At 33.5% G+C, this 23,643-nt stretch overlaps 1 protein-coding gene across 1 annotated transcript in view; it reads left to right on the top strand.

Moving 5' to 3' along the window:
* LOC130447837 (irregular chiasm C-roughest protein-like) overlaps positions 1-23,643 on the top strand; it is a 195,333-nt gene that overhangs the window by 157,800 nt on the left and 13,890 nt on the right. Inside the window, exons 5-9 of the mRNA XM_056784871.1 lie at positions 1,362-1,648; positions 17,934-18,188; positions 19,112-19,290; positions 21,805-22,084; positions 22,141-22,392. Of these exons, the coding sequence (XP_056640849.1) occupies positions 1,384-1,648; positions 17,934-18,188; positions 19,112-19,290; positions 21,805-22,084; positions 22,141-22,392 (1,231 nt within the window). The 5' untranslated portion in view covers positions 1,362-1,383. The remainder of the gene's footprint in view (positions 1-1,361; positions 1,649-17,933; positions 18,189-19,111; positions 19,291-21,804; positions 22,085-22,140; positions 22,393-23,643) is intronic.

The following is a 23,643-nucleotide window of genomic DNA, read 5'->3' as shown; positions in this document are numbered from 1 at the left end:
ACTTAATTAATCGCTTTTCAATCTTTAGTTTTAAGAATAGAGAGGAATTGTAGAAATACTTGAAAGAGTAATTACTTTCTATTACGAATAAATGTGAACGTTTATTAGAAAATGTGACAGAACACGCAAAAAAAACTTTTGAACTTTTTTTGTTTAGCCTCATCATTTCACTTTGATCTTTTAATTCTTTCACTGCATGAAAGAAAAGCGTAGCTATTAACTGAGGAAAATTCCTTATTGTACTCGGCGAAATAAAAAGAGTCTAGTACACAGATGAACATTCTTTAATTTTCGACGTGACTTTCATGTTTCTTTTAAAGCTTGAAAAGATGGGAAATTCAAGTAAAACAAGGTTGAAAAATAATTGTTTAAGTATTACCATTCTGTTGGAAAACGGTTCAAAACTATTTACAAATTATTTTTGAATTTTGAATGTTTTCCAAGGAAAAATATTAACAAAAAAAATATCTCGACATTTACCAGTTTCAAAATAACTGTTTTTTCAACCCGATTTTGACAGTTCCATATTTCAAAATTGGAAATATCTAGAAGTGGACACTTCTACTTAAATATTTGTCATTTCAAAAATAACAGTTTTCAAATCCCCCGAGACTACTTGAGTTATAACATTTATTTTTAGTTGTATGAAAAACATATAGAGATGAGATTCTGTACACCGGATTTTGACATTTCCATATTTCAAAATTAGCTCACAAGATCTCTCAAGTAACATATCCATATTAATTACTGTTTTTGTATTATTAGTTGTTCGATAAGTGGGCTCTTTCTCATCTTGAGACAAATTGCTGTTCAGCTTCATTCAAAATATTTCCTATATAAAGTACCACGCATATATAGCTTTATAATTATTTTTAGAGCTAATTTGACTGAACTAATAACACTTGTCGAAACTCTAAATGTCCAATAATTTTTAAAATTCGTGGACTATTTTTTGAATTCATCCATTGCAAACGATTCAAAATTCGACTTCGATTCGAATCAAAATTCTGTCTCTTCTAATTATTAGTTTAATTATAATTTGTAGACGTGGCAACGTTAAAATTTACTCTTTCGAGATTTATAGTTCTCAATATTGCACTCTAATAGGTATTCACGGTTTAAAGGTTTCGGGTCTCTACCATCAAACATTAAGAATAGCAGCTCTTGCTATGCCATTTGTTATGCTCCGAACATTTCCTAATAAATTACTACCATTGTTAATTTGAAAGTCCGATAATGGATCAGATTTTTTTTAAAAAGAATACGAAGACAAGATTTTCAGTACAAGTTTCATACAAATTAGTTATTAAATATAAATTACTTTCGATTATTTTTCTGATTAAAAGTTTTTGTTATTGCAGGGATTAACTAAGACAATCAAAAATGACGTCAACACACAAATTTCTACTCCTCCTTCTGCGGATATCTACTTATCACTTATTAGGTTTGGCGGAACAAATGGTTGAACAAAAATTCGCCATGGAACCTCAAGACCAAACTGCTGTAGTCGGATCTAAAGTAACGTTGCCATGTAGAGTTATAGGAAAAAGTGGAATTTTACAATGGACAAAAGACGATTTCGGTTTGGGAATGCATAGAAATCTTAGTGGTTTTGATAGATATTCAATGGTTGGAAGTGACGAAGAGGGTAAGTGCTATCATAAAATATCACTTTATATATTTATATAGAAAATTTATCTCAATTTATCTCAATTCTCAACGTATTCTGTTCTTTTGGACCAATATTTAATAATCATTTTTCTCGTAAACATGTCAAACATTTCGTCGTCAGACACGTCATTCAAGAAGTGAACCAAGCCCTTAAAAATAGAAGATCTGGACAGAATTATAAACTACTAAAAGACGATGGCCAACATCTCACAGAAGAACAGCTAAGTACAGTAGGATAAATCTATTGGTTACAATAATGAAATTATCATAAACAAAACTGACCACTAAAAGACAATCACCATGGTTTCAGAGCAGGAATATCCTGCATAGATACGTAGATGTAACGAATCATCATTCCTATGCTTCATTGACCTAACAAACGCGTTTTAACATGGATGTTTTGTTTACCTATTGTACAATAGAAACATATCCATCAATATAATCCAGACCATTAGTTGCCAAACTTTGTTTCATGGCACCTTCACCTTCAAAATTTTGCTGGATCTGTTGGATCCAATTGTTGACGCTCGACGCTGGCCTAAAGCGTTAATTGAGATCAACTGAATAAATTAATCATCAATTTAGACAAAACTTCGGATAAAACAAATAATTTAAGAAACTGTAAATTGTCAACATTGAAGTTGTCTACTCCAGAGCGTTCTGAAAGCGTTTTGCAGTACGGAACTGTCACTTTCACTACACGGAACACTCAAAACTCAAAACGCAACTTTCGGTATGTAAATGAATACAGAAAGAACAGCTTTTAGATGGTATCGTCTAAAAAATTATTTTGATCGATGAATATATATTATATCTAATTTCTAAAATATTATCAAGTATTTGCCTCGTAGTTTATGGCATTTTCAAAACACTAGTAAACAACTGTTGATATGGGTTTGTGTTTTTTACTATAATACCCAATTTAAAAACCTGAAAAATATTTAGTTTTGACGCTGCATTAATGTAAGAAGATGCTTCCTTCAAAATTGTACCATTTAACCCCATATGACGCTCTAAGTCAGCATCGATCGTTAAGATGATGAAATTGCACCTTATTGTTGACGCCATTATATGTACGAGAACTGAAGATGATCTTCAAAATACCTTTAATATCGCAAGAAAATAGTAAAATGGACAGAAAAAACCATTAGAACCAGAACCAGTTATGGAAACGTACAAGATGATGTAAGAGAACGAGTAGCTAGAGTAAATAAGGTCGCGGGATGTCTTCAGAATGTAGTATGAATATACAAAACAATCACACCTATAAATGAAAAAGGCCAAAAGCGTCGAAAACCAAACAGTGCAAATAGACTGCAGAGACGCAAATTCTCAAGCGAATCTCGAAACTTCTAGATCGGGAAAGAAGCGAAAATCTATATGATACCATAAGAAACAATAAAACTGGCAGATAAATGGAATTCAAGATGAGAGACTGGTAAAAATAGCAAGGGATAAATCTGCAACTGGAGCACGGAGTAGAGGTCGACCAAGAAAGAGGTGGAGCGACAACCTGTAGCCAGGACGTAGGGGAGATATCGAAGAAGGAACACGCAATAGACATTAATTATTTACAACAAATACTGTAATAAATCGCCTTCTATAAAAAAATATCATTAAAGTCGCGTCTGCTATTTATAAAAAATAGATTAAAGGAGCCGCACGAATTCGCCGAATTTTAAAATTCCATTATAACGACAGGGCCGAACCAAGAACCCATTTCGTGAGCTTGTTCATAACAATATTTAGGAAGAAAGAAGAGGAAGAAGCTAATAAGCTACCATAACATTTATACCATTGAATATTAAATTAATTCGAATATAAACTATTTGTAAAGTAACGTAAATTCGAGTTTTCATTTAACTGATATTACATTGAACTTAGACCTTATGCGGCACGTGAGAATCATCGCATTTCGGGACCGTTTTTATAGTAGTCAATAAAACCGGTCCAGCCATCATATCCACAATAATAATAATATGACGCGGCGGTGATAAAAACAGAATGGCGTACAAGAAGTGAAAGGAGTTAGTATTAGTGTATTTTCAGCAATTTGTACGAAATTTCAGACCCTTATGCTTAAAACGGATAGACATAGAATAGAAAGATAAGCTTTAATATGTCAGTGAGAAATGAATAATTCGCAGGACTGAAATGAAGGAATTTTTATGTTTCTTAAAATCATGATAAAGTCATCTTATCTCTTCGATTAAATTATCAATCACAAACAATATTTTTGGAATTTATTTCCGAAAACAAGAAACACACCGACCGGTTTCGAATTTCGGTTTAATATTTCGAAAATGTATTCTGCCGTTCTACTTTCCTGGCTAATGCCTCGACGAATATTGAATTACATCTCCTCTGAATCCACCTGTTTTTCGATATTAACATCCCCAATGACTCGCAATTGCAAGGAGAGGTTTGTAATCACCGAATAGTTTCGACGTTATTACGCCTAATCAGAGTGGTATAACAAACTCTCGTTCGGGCTTGAGAGCCGAACTGAAGACGACGTAAAAGAGCATCGCTATTTGGTTCATGTGATTGTGCATTCCCCAGCGAACGTCAGGTTGCAGTTACAAAAAATTGTGTTCCGGCGCCAATGGGAGTTAAGTTTGAACGTGTTCTAATGTATCGTTTACCAACTTCCAACCCCAGTCTGTAGGGTCTAGCTGAAAACTAAACTACAATTGAACTTGATAATAAACTCGAGAAAGATGTTGATAAGCAGTAACTAAGATTGAAGGAAGACAAAACAATTGAACATGCATATCCCTAGGTGCTACGTACATAGAATAAAGACAGCGAACGCCGCTCTTCTAAATTCTTGTCGAATCAATTTTTTTTTAAAAACTTCAGCACATTGAACTAAAGTTTGTTTTTCAAACATTTTGCAAACTGTTATTTTACTCCTCCTGTAAAATTTTGACACTTTGTAAAAATAGATAAACTTTTTGATGAATGGATTTCCGGTTTGATATTTAGCTTTTTCTGGTCTACATCTTCACCAACAATTGGGAATTTATGTAACTTACCTCTTATTTTTTGGTCTAATTTAATCGGACTACGAATATTCAAATTAATAAATTCTCGTATTCTAAGGTTCTTTATTCAATTTTCGAAATAAAAATTTCTTAATAAAATAAAAACATAAAACAATAACTCGATTTTCTATTGGCGTATATCATTAATACTACATCCTAGTATCGCGACGAGAATTGTACTGACAGTATCCCGTGGGACACATACCGAGTTAATGTGTCATAGGTTATAGAAGTGGGTGAAGTTATGCCCTAGCTGGTATTCTGGTTTACGGGTAATAAGCCCCTTGGCGACAGACAGGACGTGGAAGGATAATGTCTCGACGCGACGCTCAACCAATCTAATATATTAAATTCACTGATTTTGTCTGGTTTCAAATAATTCTCTTGTTCGGCTTTGAATACTGTGTGTTAGGGTGAACGCTCGACACTATACGGGCATCTATATACATACAGGGTGTTTATAAATACATGACGTATAAAATTATTCCAAGTCTTCCTTCAAAGTAATTTTCTCAGCTTACAAAGATATCACCACCTAAAAATTGGGTGTAGGAAAGAAAAAAAAAGCCTCATCGTAAAAGAAAATTATGCAGTTTTATAGAAAAATCTTATATCTTAAATTATAACGATCTTCAATACGGATTTTTTTACTGAGAGAACCGCAAATATTTTTCAGTTTTCTATCTATCCTAGACATGGAATCACCTTTTTTTGAAACACCCAGTATAGTGGATCAAAACTGCTATTAATTAGTACAGTTAGTGTAGAACATTTTTTATTGGAGTGTAGGATTGGAAACCTTTTCAAAATAAAGTTTTTTGTGCCGACCGCACATCAAAATTTAAGTTAAATATTTGGAAATATCATTATATTGATTGTGTCTTAATCAGAAAGAAAAATCATGTTGGTTTTCATTTATCTAATCCTCCTCAGATTCTATTAATGCATTATGACGTTTGACATGCAAGCTACAACAATGAATGAATGTCAAATGCCGACTTCAACGTGTTGTAATTCGATTTTTGGTGTAGGAAACCATTAAAAATACGGAAATTCTTCGGCTTTTACGAAATTAATTCGTTAGTAAGAGTCTTAAATACTGCATAATTTTCTAAGAACCCGGTTATTGCTTGAAACGGAAAAACATTTCAGGACAATTCTTCTCCAGGATAATGCGCGAACTTTACCGCTCGTCTCATGTTCGATACAATATCAGAACTGTGAAGGTGATATTAGATCATTCCCTTACAATCCGGATTTATCACTTTGTGACTACCACAGGATGGGATCACTGGATGAAGCCTTCGGAGGACACAATTCTCTGCTTAAATCTAAAACAACATTCGCGGCAGAGGATTATTTAGATTAAGCAATTCCACAAATTTGTCTAAAACATTCTAAAATTTTCAAGCTTTCAAATTGCGAAAGCTTCGAGTTCAAAAGTATATTAAAAAAATCATTTTTACTAAAAAGATTTGTAGTTTTTTTGTATCTTAAACTAGTTATGTTGCTGTCCTAGCGAGACCCAATTAAGTCGAAACCATGATTGACAGATGATGCTTTTCCCTTAGCGAGATATCTCTATCGATAAAAATCTTATCGAAATCACGTTCTCCCAAGAAGGTGTAACTTGATATTTGTCGCAGCACATGGCCATATATGAGGAAAAGAAACATAGACAACTAAATACAGGGTATGTTCGGAGAATAGCTTTTGGATAGTAATGTCACAATTTGTCAATATTCTGGGACTACGACATCATCAATTTCTTGAAAAACTTCAAGGAGAATGTCCTACAGCGCATTCGTCGTAACGGCTCTAACGATTTCCGGGGCTGTCAAATGTACAAAGTAGTCGGTCGTGACAAAGACCAAATGAGCGAGGTCATTGTCGTGGTGGAAATTCCAAGAATTCTTGACTTCCGGCCAGACGCTGTTAACCATATGTTCGTAATGGTTCGTCCAGGTCATCCTCATCGTGCGCCTCCTCGAAGACCCCCCAGAAGCATTACAAAAGTTTCTACTGGAGCTTTTACTGAGTTGTCCTCATAAGTCATTCGCTTACAGCTGTTTGATCGTTTTTTTATCATGACTTCTATCGCGTTCCGAATGATAAATCGTCCTGTAGCTATAGAAACTAGGAGCTGCGGCCCAGTACGCTGTGTTGCCAAGTTTCGCCAAACCTCACGCTACATCGTATATTCGCTTTGGAAAAAAATGTGACGCATTATTTTCCAGGCATTCCTTGTATTAGTTAATCTCTTTATTTCTAGGTTATTTGAAGGGAATTAATAAACTTTCACGCTGTAAAGACTCACTCGCATATCGATATCAATATTAATAGAAACTCTAGTAATGGATTCCGTGATCAATCGCAATTAACACTACGAAAACTTTGAATAGAGTTAAATAAGTTTTAATTAACGGTATTCGGTGTGTAATAATAACGATTCGATGATAATTACGAATAATTTCAATAACAATAGAAAATGTTATAAAGGGAAAGTATTTCATCTTGTTAATAGTAAAAATAAATAAGGTTGAAAAACCGATGCATTTTAGTTTATAATACGATATGTAAACAATCCAAATTTCTAGTTATAGGATCTGCTATTTTAATTATGATTGATTGTGGTAATAAAACATAAACTCAAAACGAGGTTTGCGAATTTTTTTATAATAAAAACCCTGGTCAACACTAAAATTGAAAAAATTTTCGTGAAACTAGACATGTAAATAATATTGAAAAACCAGGTAGAAACGATCAATTTACTGATGACAAAAAAGTTAGTTATATATCTAGAGATTGAGGAGAATCCATACAAGACAATTCGACAATGATAAGAGTAAATCATTTAATTTGAGAGTTTTGTATAAACAACCGCCCTTACAAACTTCGGGTGGTTCAGGAGTTAAACGAGGATGATCCTGATAGAAAAAAATAATTATGTGAATTAATGATGTACAGAATTAACGCAGATTTGCAGCTCATAAAAAAAATAGTTTTTTCTCATGAAGAGACGTTTCATTTAAACATAACGGTTAACAAACAGGACTGTAGATATTGGAGTACATTAAATCTTCAATGGCTGTGCGAAAATGAGCTTTGGGACTGGTATCATTAAGAATAAAATGATTATTTTTTCAAGGGCACAGTTAATGGTTTATCTAGATCTAGAGGTTCATCTAGATCTTTGGATTGACTTCTTAGTGCCTACATTACAAAGACTTTTTCCTGATGTTAATCATCCAAATAAGATAGATTGATCCATTTACTTCCAACAAATCGGTGGGTGGATTGGAAGACATGAGAAGATCGATTCTAAAGTATATTTTAATAGATCAGACAATATTGCTGATTTAAAAGCTAGGAAACTAAAGAAATTAACAAAATAACTTATTATTTTCTTCATTGCACGTTTTGTGTTTTGACAATTATCACATTATCACATGACATTATCAAAATATTACATCTTGAATAGTTATTTGTATGTCAAGGACTGCCGCGGCGTACACATCATTTTTTAGACGACTCATAAGATCCAAAACTTTTTCAATTACACTGAGGAAATAAAATAAATAATAGAGAATTATAAACTTTTTGTTTATTGATTATAATGTACTTAATGATATTTGCAATGTCAATATTAATTTATTAATTATTTTTCATCATCATCCATTGTTATTCATTAATTTAGACAAAACTTCGGATAAAACAAATAATTTCAGAAAAATAAAAATTTGTGGTTATGCAAAATGATCGAAGTGAAACTGTCAACTGTCAACATGGAAGTGGCTAGAGTCACATTTAAGGAACTTAAAGTTGTCTACTCCAGAGCGTCCCGAAAGTGTTTTGCAGTACTGAACTGTCAACTGTCACTTTCACTACATGGAACACTCAAAAAGCAACTTTCGGTATGTAAATGAATACAGAACGAACAACTTCCAGATGGCATCGTGTAAAAAATTAATTTTCTTAATTTTGATTGTACCAAATTTAAAAAAAATTTATTTTGCCGAACAAAATGATAAAATCCCTTACCAACAAGGTGCCACACGACCCCGTTTCTTATTAAAAATTTTCGAGGAGGTGCTTGTAATTCAGAGGGGGTGCTGGAGAATAATTTTACTTTTCGCATTCTACTGGTATTAAATCCATAACATTTTCAGTTAACCTCAATCTGCAAAAGACACGTGCATGAACTTGACTATAAGTTTGGAAAAATAAATAAAAAAAGCATTTATTTCAGGCAAAAAATTACTATTGAGACCGAGGTTTGTTTTAAAAACATTATTCGGACTTTGCCCCGGGAAAATCAATGTTTCAACATCGACGATAATGCACGGAGTAGAGCAGAAAAATAAATCTATAAAAGAATTTTGGATAACCGTAAAACGAAGCTGAATTGCGATAGTTGTGACCTTGAAGATATGAAAAGAGTGTGATGGACATATCGTGAATGAATATTTGGGCATGTGAAATCTCTATTGAAAGTGGGTACCGGTCGAGCTCACAATAGACCAATAACAACAACGAATTAATGATTTCGATCAATGTCTAAAGCTGTTCAATGATAATGATGTCTATAGATAAAGAAGAGAAGATAGAGAAGAAGAAGACAATTTCTGATCGGAGGCAATAGACAGTCAACCAACTGAACTGCAAGAGAAAGAGAGAAATACTTCATTTTGTAGATTATAGTTTATAAAAACTAAAAAGACAAATATAAAATTAATCAAATAAAATAAAATTTCATGTACAGAAGAAAACCACAACGAAGTGATGCACCAGTACTTTGGGATGCACATGGTAAAATATTATCCATTTTCAAAAAGAGAAAACCATAAACAGCGGAATAACGGCCCGATTTGAAAAAGAAAAAAATGCTGTTTTATGCACCGTGTCACAAATCAATAAACATAGGATATCAAGATATCAAATGGTATATATATGAATTGATATATACTAAAGATTATTCTGAAAAAATGAAGCGTAATATCCAATATCCAAAGTAACTATCTGCCATACAACGTGCTGCTCACAATGCAGATTCACCAGTACTTTGGATTCACGCATGGTTCCATTTCCGGTAAGCCACATTTGATTGTTCAAAAAAGCTTGATGTACTACAATTTTTTTCTGGTCATTTTCAAATTTAGAGAAATTCATTCTACTGTCACTTTTACTGTGCATCAAGAGCCGTGTTTCTTGCAGTGTGTTTTTTTCCTGGCGTTTGCGAGTTTACTCGTCTGGAGTATACTTCACGCCTGGTATTTGTTTAGAAGATAACATATTCCTTTCGCTTCTAAGTTTCTATAGCCGGCAAGAGTTTTTCGTACGACTGAGAGGTAAACTCACCACTTGACACAATACGATAACAATTTCTGGAATTTTATACGTTTTAACAGTTCTGCTAGCAATGGTTTTCATTTTGAAACCAGTCATAGAAAATCCAAAATCTCGCTGGTACACAATAGAAGAAAGCTGATCGATTGACCAGTCGAATTTGCCACAGTCGTTTCATCTGGATCCAAGTTCCATTACATTCAAGTTTTGTTGGATCATATCCAAAATTTAGCATTCTAACACTTTTATCTGAAAAAAAACGGTTCATATTCTTGGTTGCTATCATTGTTTCTAGGTAGAATTTTTTCCGACCATTAGATTAGATATTTCTTTGATATCCGTCTTCATAGAAAGAATCGTCAAACTACTCAAAATAGCCATCAAATAGCCGACATCACCACTTTATTATTGGAATATCTTTTGTCTTCTTGAAACAACACTTTCTTTGTAGTCTTTTGCGGCCGTTTTTGCTCAATTTTTTCGTTCAAACGTTGCAATAAGTTCGCATAATACTCGCCGTTAATAGTTTTTTCTTTATCAAGATAGTCGATGAAAAATATCCCACTTCACAAAAAACCGTCGCCATAATCTTACAGATGGAACGGTCTTTGTCTTCTTTGGACCCGGTTCTCCCTCTTCAGTTCATTATTGTGATGGTTCTTTTGTCTCGGCTGTGAAGTGATGGACTCATGGTTATGGAACGGTGCAAAACTACTGCTTTATACCTGTAAAACATTCAAACACTCAATGGAATTGTTTCATTGTAAGCACCCATCTTGCTCACAGCTTTCTCATATCCAAATTTTTAATTAATATGCGATGTACGGCACTTTTTTAAATACCTACTATATCTGCTAGCTCGTGCACTTTCAGTCTACAATCATCCAGTACCGCTTTTTGTATTTTCATCAACATTTCTGGAGTCGTCACCTCATTTAGTCAACCACTGAGATGCTGGTCATACAATTTCGTGTAAGCTCTGCTACCCATTATCGCGTTTTTTGTCGCCACGACCAGCGACAAAAAGACACGTGCATAAAAGAGACCTATGGGTATAGTAGCATTGTAGCCGCAGCAAATTTTTCGCTACGTATAGCAACAGCGAATTATTATGATAAATTATTTTGTCTACCAGTGCAATCGAATTCCCAATAGAAAACTCGTGAGGAGTTTAAACAATTCTCTTGACTCCACCTCTGTTTAACGGTAATCCAATACATTATCTAATTATTTTTGTATACGCCCCATAACTATAATTAGTAATAACACTGATAACAGTAACGATACAATGTTATGATAAAAGCACTCTGTTATACTATTTACAGTCGTGTTGCATTAAAATATTTCCCAGGTGACACAAATCAATGTGATTTATCGATCCGTGGTGGCAATATATGAATTTACGTTTTTTTTTTCTCTACCAATGTCCTCGTGGATGATATATACATGTTAATATTATCATGAATAATTTATATTTCATCGCAAATAACAGAAATTACAATAAACAAACAAAATTTGAGAACCATAATGGTTATTCTAACCTAATTCACTGTGAACAATCAATTTTCATATCCTGCGGTACTTCTAACAGATTTTCTAATTATTTCACAACACCCGCTATACACCCAGCTATGCCAAGTCTTCTTTTGACGGAACCGAAGCGAGCGCGCACCATCCACACTCTCGAACATCCCTTTTTCCGTGTAGGAGGCGACATAAGTGCTATCCATCCACACTTTCCATTTATTCCTTGTTTACGTTGTCACTTTCTTTAAAACGCTCCGATATGGACGCGGGGCGACTGAAAGCGAGCGCACCATACACACTCTCGAACTTGCGTTTCCTCGTGTAGCTCATGAAAAGTATTAATAAAGATTTGTTGTCAGCTTGGAGATGTATTTCTCCAACATAAGAAAATTTAAGACCTACTCAATAAGCAGTACATGTAGAAATAGGCTGGCTTCACTTTCCGACTCCTACAGGCTTTCGATACGGCAAGTGGAAAAGACATCAGTGTTAGTCATCCACACTTTCGATTTATTCTCTGTTCACGTCGTCACTTTCTTTAAAACGCGCCCGGAAAACCGATATGGACGCAAGGCGAATGAAACCGATCCACACTCTCGAACTTGCGTATTTTTGACTTCTTGTACATCATCATTAGTTTGTATTTCTTCCCAAGATACCGTTGACTATATATTTTCCTGAAGATATTTTCTCATATTGTCAGTTTAACCTCTTCTTTTTCTGTAATCGTGTCTTTGTTTTAAATGTAAATGCTGGCATTACCTTTCAAAATACAAGTATAGTACAGTAGAAAATATTCTAAAATATGTAAAAATGACTTGAATAAATCACGATGTTATTCACCTTTCGACAAACTTAGTCAAATATTAGTTTTTTCTGTTGCAACTTTAAAAAGGACGTGCTAAAGCCGTTTAACCCAAAGTTAATATTTATACTTAACACACCTATACAAATTGATAGATCTAGCATTAATTCCTTAAGAAATAAGGACGCTGGGGCAAAAGTTATTTTCTTAGAAATTTTCGGATTGCAGGTGTCAATGGCTGTGTGTATTTTAGAAATCATAGTGCTCTAATTAGTATAGCACGAGTTGAAGTTTGCACAAAAAATTATTATTACGTGTCAAACGATTGCGATGCTTCGAACTCGTTTTCGAAGTAAACTTCTTGTACTGTTTACTTTACATTTTTTTTCGGTTTGAAATCGTTCGAAATTATTTCGTTTACAAAAAATGATTCAAATTAACACTGGTAAAAAAATTCATAACATAGTAGAATGAATTTATTTATTTAAATACGAGAATGACCAGAAGAAAATTATAATACGTAAGCTTTGTTAACTAACGTATAAAAAATAAAAAAATATCTATTTATAACAGAATTTATTGCGTTCTTTCATGGGTTTTTTATAACCAACAGAAAACACCCATCCTTATTGAATCCTGTTGCTGGCAGACCAATCTGTAGAGAATTTTGTGCTGTACATTTTTTGTTCCAGCACTTTTTTTCGAATTCCTCGTAGTTTTGCAGTTATTCGTGATTTAAAATATTTTTGAGAGTTTAAACAAATTTTATAATGGAAATTTTGAGGTTAGGAAAAAATTGAAAACTTTTTACAGTATTTAAAACAATAAGAAACTATCTTTTATAACCAACAGAAACCACCCATCCTTGTTGAATCCTGTTTTCTTTGGTATCGAATTTCCATGATTCTAGTATCTTGCTTGGTGAAACCTTCCACACATATGGTCGCTGGGAGTTCCCAAAATCTCAGGAAAAAATGATGAATGGCAGCTTAAAACATGAAATTTCAATAAGATTCCATATCCAATAGATTCATAGAAATCTAAAAGCTCATTACATTGATAAATGAAACACTGGAAAGGGTAGTGGAACAAGAAATAGGGGAAGGTTTTAGACAAGGAAAATCAACAGTAGATGTGATACATACTATGAAACAAGTGATAGAAAGAAGCCATTAGTATTCAAATGCTATTCATCGACTTCAGACAAGCATTCGACAGTCTAGAAATGACGATAATTATGAAGAACATGGAAAAACTACAAGTACCCTAAAATGAATGCGATTGGTGAAAATTTTAGAGCAACGATAATAGAAACAGAAACAGAAGAAATAAATAAATAGACTATCCTAGAAATTATATGCAAATAAACATCAAACGAGTTCCGCCATTTAAAAAAAAAAAGTGAAAGACGCCACTAAAAAGCGCCGCGCGAATTCGCCGAATGTATGAAATTCCTTAGTAACTGGACAGGCCCGGTCTAGGGAATTTGTTCGAAACAGTAGTTTCTGTAATTGGTTCCCAATAATGATCATCTTGAATCATCAATTCAGCTAGCACTGGAATTGTAGAGCAAGAAATAGATGTAAATCTACGAATTACTCATTCAAATTTCTTTTTTTATTCTGAAGTAGTTTTATCATTAAAAGTTAAATATTAGAAAAATTGGGAACCTATTTATGCATCATTTCGTTGAGGATGGGCAGCTCAATGTTCAACATAGGACAGAAGCAAATGGTTGAGAGTTTAAAAGTTAAACCACAAGTGACTAGTTCAAAAAAACTAATAACGTTTATTCTGAGAGAAAGCATATTTTCAAATAAGTGGTAATGAATCTTTTCCTTGGAACGGATCCTATAAAATTATTTAAGGCAGCTTGACATGTGCAAAAAATTGCATGCAAGTGAAAATATTTCATAGAGCGTAATGAACTGAAAAAGGGGTCAGTGAATAACTAGCTGCGAGATTGTGCATGAAACAATCAGCTGAAGTTGATCTGCGCATGCTATTGATCAAGAAATCTTGCGTGTTGCATTGCTTTGCAAGTTGTATTGCATCATGTCAAGCGGCCTTTAGTAAATTATATTGAAAACGAAATTTATAGTGATAAGAAACCTACAAATTGAATTAGAGATTTAATAGAAACTCTGAATTTTGAAAACTGTACTAATAATAATATTCACTCGCAACATTTCACTCAAAGGAGAATTTAAAAGAGGGGAAAAGCTTCATTATCCCAATTTCTCAAAGTTACGAGAAACACGTCAATAAAAAACCTTCTTTCCTTCATTACTGTCTCCATTTTATATACTTCAACATTTTTTTATATATTTTAGAAATGATGCCGTACCTCTTCACCAACTCACAACTCATTTTGTTTTCACGACGACATTTTCTGATTACCGTTTATTATACTTCAGCTAATATAAACTAAAACAACGTTGCCACATCGTTATATTCTTAACAAATTTATCATATTTAATATTGCAATAATTTGTTTTCGCTATTTGCGTTCATTTATTGTTTTAAATTTTCTCGTTTGCCGATAGTCCCGTCTATATAGACATTTAAAATAACAAAAATTCTCTTAGAAATAATTATTTTGAAAATATCCAACGATCCTATGTGTGCGAAACACAACAAAAAGATATTAGTGGCAAATGTCAAAATACGAGATTTTTTGAATTTTTCTCGAAAACGGTAAGTTTCATCAAAAAAAAAACTAAACCAAAGTTGTAGATCTTAACATTCTCTATAAAAATGATCTTCATATTTTTTTTCTAAAAGTTACCATTCCTGAGACATCGCGATTTTAAGAGTCACGTTATAAATGTTATGCAGACATTTTCACACCACCTGTGAGGATAATCTGAAGGAATAATACCTGTTCTAGATATTACCTTGTTATTGATATTGCTGTTGATTCTTTGGTTAACTATTGTTTTGATTTCTTTAGATTCATACTCTTGAAAGTCTACATCAACAGTAATATCTTCTTTGATTTCTTCGTCTTCGTCTTCCTCTTGATGATTGTTCATAAATTGCTCAAATGTGGCCAAGTCATTGGTGTCTTCATTAAAATCACTCTATTCTACTCAGCTGGATATTTGGACAAGATTGACCTTGACAATTGGTACACGCTGGAGCAACCCGATTTTTTACGGCCACATTTGATACTTTTTGCAATAGCAAAAAATAGTGTCGAGGAGTTTGTTCTAAATCAAATTTAAAGATAGGAACATCTTGTGTATCCATCCAATATACATGACTGAAATACTGTTTCCAAACAAAAATAAATTACCTCTTTAGAAACTATTCAACAAAGGCACTTCTTTTAAGTTACGTTCAATTTGTCTTAAATGTATATTCAGTTCGAGTATAAAAGAAATTGCATATTCTCCAACAACAACAATTTCCTGGTAAATTAGATTTTCCATACCAAAAATCTCGGTAATTGCCAGATCATAAACTATGAATTTTAAATTCAACGATGGAAAGGAGAATAATGGAAGCTATCCATCCCAGTCCGTTGAATATGAAAATGTACATCATTCCTTATATTCTGAAATAGATTATATTTACATATTAACGAAATAAATGATAACGAAATTGATAAATAAAGTTCTTCAATGAATTTAAAATTGATTCAGTACTTTGTTTTTATATAGAAACGATTTTATTCTTATTCTGTTGATGAAATTTCCCAACCAAAGCTCAATTATTATTATTTGAATTGCTCTGCTTTTTTACTTGAGTATGTTTTATATTAATTCAGAATTTTCATTTACTACCACAAATATTTTAATGTGCAATGACCCGGTTTCAGTTAATTTAAATTTTGAGATTAGGAGAAATGCTTGCAGACCAATTTGTAGAGAATTTTGTGCTGTACATTTTTTGTGCAAACACTTTTTTTCGAATTCCTCTTAGTTCTCGAGTTATTCGCGATTCAAAATATTTTTGAGTGTATAAACCCATTTAGAGGTGAAAATTTTGAGGTTAGAAAAAATGCTTTCAGACCAATCTGTAGAGAATTTTGTGCTGTACATTTTTCGTTCTGGCACTTTTTTTCGAATTCCTCATTATTTTCGAGTTATTATCGTTTCAAATTTATTTTTGGAGTGTCAAGTCTAAATTCCGAAAATCCGTGCCCGTAATTTTGTTAATAATTGCTAGACGTATTCAGTATCCCTCATAATTTAGAAAATCAAAACTGCCCAATTCAATTTAAGGTCTTAGCTCAAAATGCCTAATTTGGCTGTACTACTAAAAATCATCCTCATCCAACAAATATCTACAACTACAATTCTTAACAGGGTTTTGCAGCTTAAGCACTCACGACATTAAAATAAACAATAATTAAATAATGGAATAAGAAATACAAGCTGTTAATCGCATTCTTAATGAGACTACGACGTTAATAAATTATATACTCCAGTAGAAATCCAATGAAATCAATTAATTTGAATGAAGACAACCCATCAGTACATCACACTGAGAACAGATCCCACGGGATGTTTGCACTCTATCACGTTGCCTTGGATACAGCATATCGATTTATTTTGACTTTGACTTTTTAAATATCCAATATTTCAAAATGTCACGATTTGATTATAAAACAAACTATAATAGTAATGAAATTATAGATTCAAATAAACCAAAAAATACCGTTTATAGTAAAAAATTTGTTTGGAAAGCATTTCTGGACTTTTGCAATGATAAATTGGATGGAAATTGGACGGCCGAAGAATTGGCGTTGATTTTAAAGGATTGGGTTGTGAACATGATACAGAATTTAAAGAAGCAATGGTCAAAACCACGTGGAACCTAACAAGTAAGCTGTTACAAGAAAAATATTAGAGAGAAATGAAAATTTCTATTTCAACAAGCGTGAGCTACCGACGAAACAGATTCCTGCAAAAGAAAACAAACTTCTACAGCATTAAGTTTCGTAGAAATAACGAAAATGATAAATTTAAGGAAAATACCCCTGAAGAGCTGTAACGGAAATTCTATCACATAGCTGTGGTAGAATTAGCTCGGCGAAGTGGTGAAACTGCTGCTTGCTTGACTGACTTTTTCTGAATCGATTCAAACTACGATGGATCTGTAACAAATCGAGTTGAATTTGTATTCAGAAAGACAGAAAGCTGAGGTGGCTCAAGAATGTGTACTGAAAGCAAATTTTTGATTGGAAACAACGATAGCAACGTTTGTCCTGTTAAAAAGGGGACCAAAAAATCACTAATCACTGTAATAGATCGACCGCGGTTAGTCCAATAGTGGTACCAGTTCAATAAAACCCTACTTAGATATTGACAAGAACATCATAATCAAATGATTAACAACATGCGTAATTGATATACATCTTCATCAGCTTAACATTTTATTTCTGACACTTGTTGCCATCGACGACCGTCTGTTTCCCAGCAACAAGCTTTATAAATCTCTTATAAAATTGTTTCGAACAATTATCAATGTCTTCGGGTAAAATTTATTAACATTCTTTAGATATTTTGAATTTTTTTCTTTCATTTCAGGTGATTACTCACTTGAGATATCACCAGTGATGTTAGATGACGATGCGAAATACGAATGTCAAGTATCCACTGGAGCCCAAGGTCAAATGGGAATCAGATCTCATTTTGCTAAGTTGACGGTATTAGTTCCACCAGATCCTCCGAAAATAATTCAAGGTGATTATCTTGTTACAACGGAAGATAGAGAAATTGAATTGGAATGTATCAGTCACGGCGGCAAGCCTGCGGCTGAAATTACGTGGATTGATGGCTTAGGTAAATGCTTTGTTATTAATGATAATAAATTGGACATATATATTTATTATGACAGATTATAGTTACGTTCCTCCTGATCAACGAATACTTGTTTTATTCCCAACATCATTGAGGTTTCTGGCGCTTTTTGGAGCAACCGAATAAGTCACTTGGTTTTTTTTATATAACTAGTAGCGTGTCCTGCTATTCAAGAAGTTTATCACTGGATACTGTAGATGATGGGATGATATATCGGCAGGTGATGCTACATCTGGTATTGGTACGTTGATTAGATCACAATTCTTCAACGATAAAATATCCAGTAATTCAAAGTACTGGTTATAAGTTGAAGAAATATTATAACTGCGCTTTCTTATACGAATGTTGTCTTCTCTTTAACTCATCATCCATTAAAACTTTATAAAGATATTTATTGGTGCGTTGGTTAATCCCACTACACTATATCCCACCCAAGTTCGTTAACGTTTTGTAAAGTATTTTAATCATTATAGTGTTTAGTAGGCACTAAAAAACGTTTCATAAAAATTAGAATTGAAGAACATAGAGTTAATTACCGCCTGGGAAAAATTGATATATCATCAGCAACATGGATATTTGGTGTCACCACTTTTATCAGAAGGTTATTACGAGATCCAAGAATTTCCTACCTCAACTCATAACAATAAAACAAGCAGCTGAGACCACGTAGAGCTAATTCATTCATCAGCTAAATGGCCAACGACAGGGAATTATATAGATGTACCCTTTCCTTTGTATAATCAATTAAACCCAAAGTTGTTGGGTTCTTTAAGCGCAATTTTGTTTTTAATAATCCTCCACTTTCAAAATTGAATTCATCCGCGATTGCTAAGAAGATACCAACAGCACAAGTTGGCGAAACGTTATTTGTTAGACTAAATTAGAAATATTTTATCATTTTCTAGGAAACGTTATGTCTGATGGCATAGAAAATATAGTAGAGAAGCTCCCAGACGGCAAAAGATTTACTGCGAAATCAATATTAAAATTAACACCAAGAAAAGTTCATCATAATACCACTTTTACTTGTCAAGCACAGAACACCGCCGAAAGGACCCATAGATCGGCGAAATTGAAATTAGAGGTTAGTACAATAAATTTGTGTAATTTATACCATTTTTCTATTAAAACCCTGTAGTAATAAGAATGGATATTCACTTGACCATTACTGCAAATTAGCTATGAATAGATAATTGTTCAGGGAATCGTTTTGGTTTTTCAGCCACTCTATATCTAAAAGATATTTTATGTGTAAATATCCATTCTGTGGACTTTTGCTAAAATGGACACGAGTTTCAAAGAGTAGATACTTTGCTTTCTACTTGTCCTCTACCATGCCTATTGTCTCAAATTAATACTAACCTTCCACTAGTTTAAAGTCGTTTCTGCTCATCACATGAAGTTCCTTAAACTTTTTAGCTGATTATCAATCTTTCGATTGTCTTAAGACTAGAGTATTTTTTCAGTAAGACTGCATCAGATCCTTCAGCGTTCAATTCGTTGTTGATCTAACATCTTTCTAGACCACAATAGGGTTCTAATCTAAAAAATTTAGAGTCGCTGGCCCTTTTTCAATTTAATCGATTTGTTTGTCACTACTTTTTGACTTTATCAATCCTCACGTATTGGTCTTAGACTTATTAGATGTGTGCTAAATATGTTGTTAAAGGTTGTAGTGACGCAAGTCAACATAACCTACAAATTCGAAACTTTAACATTAATTGAATACTCCTGGTTAATTTGTTCTTATTGTTTATATCTATACAGTTTAAAATTGTTTATTATCAATGGATCACATTGTATATGATGAAAATTATTTGTTTTGTCCTATCACAAATCCTATCTGAATTGTAATGATTTCTTCGTTCATACAATCAATTTCACGGATGAGAATAGAAAAATGGGAATTTATGAAAACGAATTAATCAGAATAAATACATAAACTGACACCCATTATCTACGCATTTATAGATTGCCGAATTCAACCGTGAAATTGTTTCGAAAACTGCAATTGTCGGATTTACATACATCAACTGACGAAATTTATTATCAAAAAGTTTGTTCAATGGAATGCAATTCGTTTGAATTATTACGCTTTTTCCAAAACTTGTGAAATAAAAATCGTTGAATAAATGGATCAAATATTGAAAGAATTATTCATTATCAGATATTTGAGATTGAAAATTCGATATTATGGTTTTGGTTTACCTTCAGTCTCCGAAGACGATAACTTTTCGAAACGCGTGTCAGACAGTGTAGAGTGCTGGTGTAGTGAAAGTATGAACAGTGTGTTCAGTATGCTTCTACAATGTGATTCATAAACAAGTGAATGAAGTTTTAGATACTTAAATAAATATTCCTCTGTGAGGAGATACTGGGTGTTTTGATTTAAAATACAAACATTGTATATGCTCGTTTCCTTGAAGCTATTAGATACAAGCATATTAAAATGTATGCTATTCACTTCCTAGATTCTGCGCAACTGGTGGAATTGTTATTTAATAGAATTTTTCGATTCCACGATACTTTTTACATGGTTTGTACGAAAAGTTTCACCTAAATTCATGTATTTTTGTAACTGATTTTTCAATGGGTTTCTAACTTTAGTAGTTTCTATACCAAATGTATTCTGTTACCTTTATTTTGTCTTTTTTTCTCTTTTCTGAAGACTAAGTCTTGTTTCTTCTACTATTCAGTTACTTGAGAAGTAGATCTTCAGCTTTCGTGCCATCCTCTTGGGAGGTCGACCAAGAGGTGTTCTTGAAGTTGGTTTTCATCGTTTGTCCATTTAACCTATGGATCTTTGATCATTCAGTCGATTTGCTCTCTCAAATATCGTAGTCTCTATCTCGTTTATCGTAAATTCTAAATTTTCGGATCTGCTCTTGTAGATTCGCTTCTATTTCATCTCTTGAGCTCACTCCTCAATGTTTTCATCTATCCTGCCCTCCTCTACACTGTTATGTCCACACGAGTTTCCTCTGCATAGGTTTTACGATTTTTTTCCATATATGAGGTCCAGCAAATAGCCAGAGATTCTTGAGGCCTTATTTTTAAGTTTTTGGCACGTGATCTTGGCTGGGGTTGTCGTCAGCAGCTAGTTTACATCTCGTAGGCTCTTGCGATATTACCATTGATTATGGTTTTTCTTCAAATATCTACATATTAAGGTTTTGGGCTGTTGTTTGTATTACAAACGCTGTATTCTTTTGTCATTTAATTATAACCCTTTGGTTTGGTAATGTTTTGAAGGAAAGGCGACTGGAGACCTGGTAAAAATTGAAGGGATTCAAGGAAAATTTAGTATAGAGCAGGACAAAGTGCACTTAAATGCAAGATCAAATCCATAAAAAGTCGGGCAGCTAAATCTATGTGATACGATTTTTAGTACTGCCTTTTCTTTACTTTGGTTGTTTGTTTTCAAATCAATTCAAATAACAATAAAGAGATTCCAATCAAATCTCCATAATAAATTACGAACAACCAACAACCTGAAGTAATCATCATCTTCACTAAGTTAACAAAGCCCTAGCACCTTAGTGAAATTCAATTAATAAAAGAATAATCTGAGTTCTAAATGATTGATTTTTATTTATAGGTTAAATATGCTCCAAAAGTTTCGGTGTCTGTTCTTTCGGGATTGGGTTCCAACGGACGTATACCAGAAGGATCGGAAGTTAGATTGGGTTGTAAAGCTGATGCTAATCCATCCGACGTTACTTATAGATGGTTCTTAAACGACGAACCAGTTCTAGGTGATTTCAATACAGAAATGATTCTCCATAATGTCACTAGAAAACACCACGACGCTATAGTGAAATGCGAAGTTCATAACGCAGTCGGAAAAAGCTCGGAAAGTCAAACCCTAGATATTAGCTGTAAGTTATTTAAAAACTCATGTGATTATTCCTTTTTTTAAATGTTTTATTTGTAGATGGTCCCCAGTTTCGTACTAGGCCGAAGTCAGTGCAAGCTGATTTGGGCTCAAGTGTTACTTTATCTTGTGACGTTGACGGTAATCCTGTTCCTGATATTTCTTGGTTTCACGAAGATCAGCATAAAATTGTTAGTACCAGTCCAAATTTGACGTTGCGGATAGATCAAACCACCGCGGGAAGATACTATTGCAAAGGGAAAGTACCGGGATTTTTAGAAATTGGCGCTGAAGCAACCGTTTATCTAAAAGGTGAGTCTTTATTAGAAATTCAATAGGGGATTGTAGCAAAAGAGAGTCCAATAACTCTTCTTTAATGTCTTCTTGCGAACACAGCCCTTGCTCCTTGCCTCCGCCTCCATCAGTTCAGAATCAAGGAGATCTAACGAATTCTTGCAATAATTTAAAGGGTTTGTTGGAAGTGCTTTCAATTGTGTCATGAGAAACTTCAGGAATACCTTCAACAGTGATGTTCCGATCTTTGAGCAGTTCACTTCTACTCTTCTGGACAATCTAGTCGGAAACCGGTGGTCTTCCACCATTCACGAACATGCTCTCAATCAGTTCGCCAAGTATCTCCATGTTTTGTAGCTTCCTTACGTGAAGAAATCGGAATGCTGATCAAACCTCGTACTAGTTAGGAGCAGCGATCAACACTTCCGTTTCCGATGGATTCCAACCGAATACTAAGTGATGTAGCAAATCACCCCAATTATTTTTCAGTTTTCTTCCTATCCTAAAGACAGGAACATATACTTTAGTTATTGTTCCGTAACGTGATTATTAGACAAAACTCTTATTTCTTATATTGTTTGTCCTACATTTAAATAAATCAAAGAAATATAACTATCCTCGTATGACTCCTAAAAATCTGGAAAATAATGAACATTCAATTTTCGTTGTTCCATCATGCAATAAACCAGATCCTGACTCTTGATCCAAAAAATTACCTTGAATTTTAAAGGTACCATTTGAATCCCATGGTAAATAAGAAAATAAAATTCACATGTTTTGTTCTGATTTGACGTATACCCATTTCTGGTATAATTTCCTTAGGATCAGGCGAAAAACGATTAACTTTTCTTGGAAATCCTGGACTTGGATTTAAGTTTTTTACGTCTGCGATATCTGCAACAACCATCACGTTTGTTGTGTTATTTTCAAGCTAATATACACATTCCAAGGTCAAAGCTCCAACGAAAAAAAGGTCGTATCAAAACTGAAAACAATTTTTTAAAGTATAAGGGAGAAATCAAAAACATCCATCATAACAGTGCCTAACAGGATATATAATAGTTATTCATAAAGACCTGTCCACACTCAGAGGAGTCTCCCAAAGGAGAAAGGAAAGTCAATTTTTCGAAATGGTCACACTTATGGAAGTTTATCGACGAGGAAAGGAAATTGCCTACCTATACCTTGCCCTTGAGGTTGAATCCTCTTCCAATTTAAGGAAAAAACGTCTATTGTTGCTTTTTTTATTATAAACCGTGTTTTCACCTT

Source organism: Diorhabda sublineata, chromosome 8 (genome assembly GCF_026230105.1).
Source record: "Diorhabda sublineata isolate icDioSubl1.1 chromosome 8, icDioSubl1.1, whole genome shotgun sequence".
Classification (NCBI taxonomy): domain Eukaryota; kingdom Metazoa; phylum Arthropoda; class Insecta; order Coleoptera; family Chrysomelidae; genus Diorhabda; species Diorhabda sublineata.
Note: the sequence above shows the minus strand (reverse complement) of the source record. Positions and strands in the feature narration are given on the sequence as shown.